At 45.8% G+C, this 6,264-nt stretch overlaps 1 protein-coding gene across 1 annotated transcript; it reads left to right on the top strand.

Annotated features, from left to right (window-relative positions):
- Positions 1-2,920: 2,920 nt before the first annotated feature.
- Positions 2,921-3,280, top strand: LOC148212896 (uncharacterized). The gene has a single exon (XM_088120425.1). It carries the CDS (start codon positions 2,921-2,923, stop codon positions 3,278-3,280), a length of 360 nt encoding a protein of 119 aa, XP_087976551.1.
- The last annotated feature ends 2,984 nt before the right edge of the window (positions 3,281-6,264 follow it).

Here is a 6,264-nt window from a genome sequence, read left to right as displayed (position 1 = left end):
TAACGAAATTCAATATAAGGGATCTTGCAACGTCCGTTACTGCAAAAATCGCCTTCGTCTAGGTGCGGGTAACTCTGGCCTAACTTGAATAAATGTGGGTTGCGTAAAATGAGCTTCTAATGGTTATGGATAGGCACCGAAAGCAAAAACTGCTGCTGTCCAAGCTATTTTATCAACAAAAACTCACCAAATCGATACCCACTACGCCGTGTGCAGCAAGAACCCGCGCTGCGATTTCCAACCACCAAGGGAGACTGAACCCGCTCGCGAGGGGGGGCTGCGTTGCCGGAAAACGCCCGGAACCGCACCCACGTCGCACCTCGGCCGCTGCTGCTACTGCCCAACACCGCGCACACGCCGCTGCTGCCTGAAGCTGCGCGTCCGACGTCGTTCGATGCCACGCGCTGCTACTGCCCGGAGCCGCGTGCCTGCTGCTGCCTGAGTCGCGCCGCCTACTGCCGTCCACCGGAGATGGGCGCCACTGAAGAGTGGGTCGGCGATGGAAGCAAAGACGGAACAAGGAAAACGGGGGGGGGGTGTATCACGAAGAAAGTGGGTTTGAGGGACTAGGGTTTTCTCTTCCCTTTTCTTTTCTTTTTAAACAAAAACCCACTTGAGCTACGGTTTTCCCCTTTACCTCTCTTTTGTTTTTTTTTTTAAATAAGGAAGGCCCACTTACCCAATTACTTTTTGTTCAAACAAAACAAAGCCCACAAACAAGAAATTAGAATCCTATTTCCAACCTCCGTAAGCCTAATTATATCCCATAATAGAATTAAGTAATTGGTCCAACGACCCAAGACAAAAGCCAAAGAAGCGGACTCCTCGTTAAACAATAATTAAATAAGTACATACACGTCAATAAATCACAACAATTTCCGCAGCAGCTCAAAATAAAAATAAATGAAACATTTAAATTAAATTAAAAAGATTTCTAAGAAAAGAGGCCCCGAGACTCGAGAGTAACCTAACCTGAGTAACGTGGGGCGTTACAGTTACCACCCCAAGGACCCTTAAGCAGCTACAATGTCTTAATGGGAGGATTGCGGCCATTAATCAGTTTGTCTCTAGGTCCACAGACAAATGCATCCCTTTCTTCAAAATCTTAAGGAAGAAGGGGCCTTTTGAGTGGACAGCCAAGTGTGAGAAGGCCCTTGTGGAAGTCAAAGAGCTACCTTTGCTTGGCACCGTTGCTCGCAAAGCTTGTGCCTGAAGATAAGCTTCACTTGTATTTGGTCGTATCAGGCAATGTTGTCAGCTCGACCCTGATCAAACAAGATGGAGTGTGGCAAAATCCTGTCTATTATACGAGTAAAGCCATGTCCGAGGCCGCGATGAGGAATCCGAAAATGGAGAAACTGGCCCTCGTCTTAGTCACCTCGGCGTGAAGATTGAGACCGTACTTCCAAGCCCATACGGTGACCGTGCTTACAAAGCTGCCTTTGAAGCAGATTTTCCATAAGCGAGGAACATCTGGCAGATTGATGAAATAGGTCGTGGAGCTGAGTGAGTATGATATTCAGTTCGAGCCCCGAACGGGTGTGAAGGGGCAGGTCGTCGCAGACTCATAGCCGAACACACTCCCCCACCAGCTCAAACGTCCGCGTCCGACCAACCATGGGCGATGTACGTGGATGGGTCTTCAAATGAGAAAGGATGCGGCACAGCTGTGCTTCTCCTTGCCCCGGATGGCATGTGTTTTGAGTACGCCCTTCGCTTCAACTTCCGTACCTCAAACAATGAGGCTGAGTACGAAGCTCTCTTGGCTGGACTACGCATGGCAAGAGGACTTGGAGCCAATCAGCTTGAAATTTTCAGTGATTGGCAGCTGAGAGTGAACCAGATTAAAGAATATTACCAGACAAAAGACCCTCGAATGGACAAATACCTGGGAAAGGTCAGGTCGCACCTCGCCCATTTTCGAGCTTACGAAATCATCCAGATTCCAAGGTCACAAAACTCTAATGTCGATGCCTTGGCCAAATTATCATCAGCCTATGAGATCGACCTGGCGAGATCGGTCCCGATGGAAATCTTGGATAGCCCTTCCATTTTGGAGCCAGATATGATGAAAGTCGATTCCCAGCCTCCGTCATGAATGGATCCGATTAGGAATTTCATATAAGCCAATATTCTAGTAGACCCGAGGGAGGCCAAAAAGATGACAAGGAAAGCAATCGGTACTTGCTCCGAGATAGAACAATGTACAGGCGCGGATTCTCCTTACCCCTCCTTAAGTGCATTTCCAGAGAAGATGGGAATTATGTCCTCAGGGAAGTACATGAAGGGGTTTGTGGCAATCACTCGGGGGCCAGGTCGTTGTCGGCGAAAGTCATTCGTCAAGATTACTACTGGCCCACAGTGGATCAATATGCAAAAGAGTTTGTGAAAGCATGTGACAACTGTCAGCGCTTTGCGCACTTCATTCATCAACCTCCCAAGCTGCCGACTCCGATCTCAGCTCCATGGCCCTTTGCACAATGGGGAGTTTGACCTGATTGGACCTTTCCTATTGGGCAAAGGGTAGACAAGGTATGTTGTTGTAGCCGTGGATTACTTTACCAAATGGGCCGAGGCCGAAGCACTCTCGACAGTCACGGAGGCCAGAGTCACAACCTTCATTTGGACAAACGTGGTTTGCCGCTTTGGCATACCCAACGCTATTCTGACGGACGATGGCAAGCAGTTTGACAACGCAATGTTCAAAGACTTTTGCCATAAGCTCGGGATTAATCAGCTCTGCTCGTCCCCAGCTCACCCTTAAGGCATCGAGTAGGTGGAGGCGGTCAACAAAATCATTAAGCGCGGCCTAAAGCTACGGCTGGACGCAAGGAAAGAACGATGGGCCGAGGAGCTACCTGAAGTACTCTGGTCCTCCCGAACTACACCTCGGTTGTCCACTGGTGAAACTCCCTTTGCCATGGCCTTCGGTTCCGAGGCCGTAGTGTCTGTAGAAATTGGGATGCCAACTGAGATGATAGACTACTACGAGCATGTTAGGAACGAGGAAGAGCTACTTCTCAACCTCGACCTCTATGATGAGAAGAGGGAAGCAGCCCAACTACGTTTGGTCGAGTACCAAAATCGAATGGCAAGGCACTACAACTCGAGAGTGCAACCTCGGAGTTTCCAGGTCGGACACTTAATCCTTCGCAGAGTGCAGAAGCATGTTGAGACATTGGAACCAAGTTGGGAGGAGCCATTCGAAATCAAGAGCATAGTCCGACCTGGGACGTATATGTTTGCTAATCTTGAAGGAAGGCTACTCTTGCACCCCTAGAATGCGGAGCATTTGAAGAGATATTACCCTTGAAATGTCAAAATGGTCCAAAAGTGGAATGAGACTTGTAAAAATTCTCAAGGGTTAATTGCATTAAAAGGCACCGTATTATTTAATTTCATGTCTCCTTAAGGATGAGTTCGATGTGAAATTAAATGGGGGCCGAATGTGTATTAAGACTTGGGTAAAATTCGAACCTTTAGCACTTACGAGTTCCAGGTAAAATGTGAACTAAAACATAGAAAATTTAGAGCATATTAGGATTAGTGGGCACGAAGTGCGAGGCAGAGTAAGAGGGGCAAGTTCAAAACGTGCAACGCCAAGTTTAAAGACAAAATTAAAACCATTGTCATAAAAATCAAATTTTGAGCCGAGGTATTTTGACCTCGAGGCCGGTACATGAAGAGGGCAAAATCAAGAAAGGCAAACAAAAGCATGAGTAAATTGGAAGATGGGAAGAGCATGAGCGCATCAACCAATTCCGAGGGGTGACTCAAGTTCACCGTGAGAACCTAGGATGTCAAGCTCCTAGGAGTCTCCTTGCCCAGTCTCCTGAGAGGAAATCGCTTCAGGAGCAGAAAGGCTGGCCCTATCCACCTCCTGAGACGAGAAGCCGACATCCTTGCCCTCCTTTAGCTCGGCGTCGGAGTCGAGGTCTTTTGAGTATTGGTCTACCACGTCCTGGGGTCCGGGAGTGTCGTTAGGGCCCGAAGCCCATTTTTTGGCATACCGGAGCTTGATTGGCTCGAGGTCAAGGTCGGGAGCTGTCTTCTTAAGCCCCTTCATTAAGAAATTGAAGCCCACGTCATTCAAATCTTTGGTGAACCGGTCAAAGTCGGGATGTTGGCGAGCTTTGACTCCGCAACCTCAAGCTTGGCCCTCAACGCCTCCAACTCGGAGCTCTGGGTCTTGAGTTTTTCCTCCAAGTCTAGTTGAAGGCGCTCCAGTTCATCGTTATTTTTTAGCAACGCGAACTTTTTCTTCTCTAAGCCCTTTGCTACTGTGTGCGCCCCCCGCAGAAGATCTAGGTGGCAAGCAGCCTCTACTTTGACATTCTTGATGTAACGCCCCAAAATTTCGATAACTTACACGGGAACATTAATAAACTTACATGCTCCAAACTTCCTCCCAAGGCATAAAGGCAACTAAATGAACCTATAAATTTTAGCTTTTCATTTGCTCAACTTAAACTTATGAACACTTCACTTATCAAATGGACTAATCAACTTGTCCTTCGTGGACAAGTGACACCTAACTTTCCTGTTTCAGCCAAGCAGAGCCAAATCAAGTAAACGACGATAGACAAACAACCTACTCAACGGAAGCATAACCCTACAAGATAATAACAAATCAATAAGTAAATAAAAACCACCACACTTCCAGTGCGCCACTCTGATAGTAAGACCAAAACCAAAAACGGTTAATCCATGCTTCAATCTTTACAAGTTATCAAATCTAATAACATTATACATACTCCCTAAGCTTCTCAATGAAACCAAAAACATAATCTCTACAGGAGTCCAGATTTAAAAGAAAAGTCATCTAAAACATTCTACTAACTCCCTGAACTTTATACAAGTCAATGCTCAAAACAGAAGTCATAAAACTATTTCATTAAGAACTCCTAACAACCTATTTTAGACAAGTTAAAACTAAATGGAAGCTAGCTATGATCCTTCTTCTCGAGTCTCCTCCACACCATCACAACATCATGAACCTGATCTTCACTTGAAAACAATAATTACAGAAGGAGGGGGGGTGAGTATTAAGAATACTCCATAAGTAGCCCTCTCTAGCTAGACACAAACAACATGCTCAGCCCACAACATTCGTTACACAATATTAAATTGACTTTCATGCATCAATAAATCATAACACTAATTAACCCACACTTGCAACCAAAGTAACCCCAACCACAAGGCCCGCTAGTAGTCCCCACTAACTATACCCGAAACAGCATGCTCGTAAACACACAAATCATCTAATGCGATAACTAGTAATCATGCATTGATAGGTCATAACGATTAATAAAACACACACGCAAGCATAAAAAAATAACGAGACTCGCGTAACTTCGAACAAAGGGCCCGCTGGTTCCGGGCTCCTTCAAGCTACTTCTAACCCATCACATTATGTTAGTCCTCCAAGTCTAACTCTCCGAATCGTATCGGTCTTTGACCTTTTGTGCCCAAGGCCCCGACACTCATCTACAGAAGCTTGGCGTTCGACTTGGCCTTTATACCCGAGGCCTCGAACTGTGCATCAACCCTTAACCATTTGTACCCAAGGCCTCGATGTCTACTAGGCATGTTGATCCTTGACAGCCATCAAGTCAAGGCCCAACACTACTCATTAGATAGACTCATCGTGCCGACCTCTGACTTTTTGTACCCGGTGCCTCGACACTCATCTCTACCAAGACTGGCCTATCGGCCCCTAACCTTTTGCACCCGGAGCCTCGACACCTAGTAGTGATGTAACAGTTTCAACCATTTGCCCACGAGGCCATGAAACTCGTCTACCCACCTTTCATTACACGGTAGACCACAAATTCCAATCATGGTTCTCTACTAAGATTCAATCACACCACGTCACCCACAATATCAACTCCGAACAACCAAACGACTAGTTACGTTATCACTATAGACAAATCATGAAACAACATGCCACTTGACCTTCCATCACTTCAGATCATCTCAAAAAATCCTTCTAAGGCATTGACAAGTCACTCACACTTTTAATCACAACACGAGTATCCAACATGCTTTTCATCGTACATAGCAAAGAAAAATAATCCGATAACCTCCAATTAACAAACCTAAACTAAATAACACAAGACGAACACGTTCATTTTAATCTCAAGGCATGCTTTCAAACATGAAAGCTTAATCACTTCCAACCATACAAATCAGCAAATTCCCATAGTTACACACAATGATCATGGATACAAGTCATATACATATGCAATAAACAAAAACAGCAAG

The sequence above is a fragment of the Momordica charantia genome (assembly GCF_013281855.1).
Source record: "Momordica charantia cultivar OHB3-1 chromosome 2 unlocalized genomic scaffold, Mcharantia_2.0 BLBB01000002.1, whole genome shotgun sequence".
NCBI classification, from domain to species: Eukaryota; Viridiplantae; Streptophyta; class Magnoliopsida; order Cucurbitales; family Cucurbitaceae; genus Momordica; species Momordica charantia.
The sequence above is the reverse complement of the archived record's forward strand: the minus strand, read 5'-3'. Positions and strand labels throughout refer to the sequence as shown.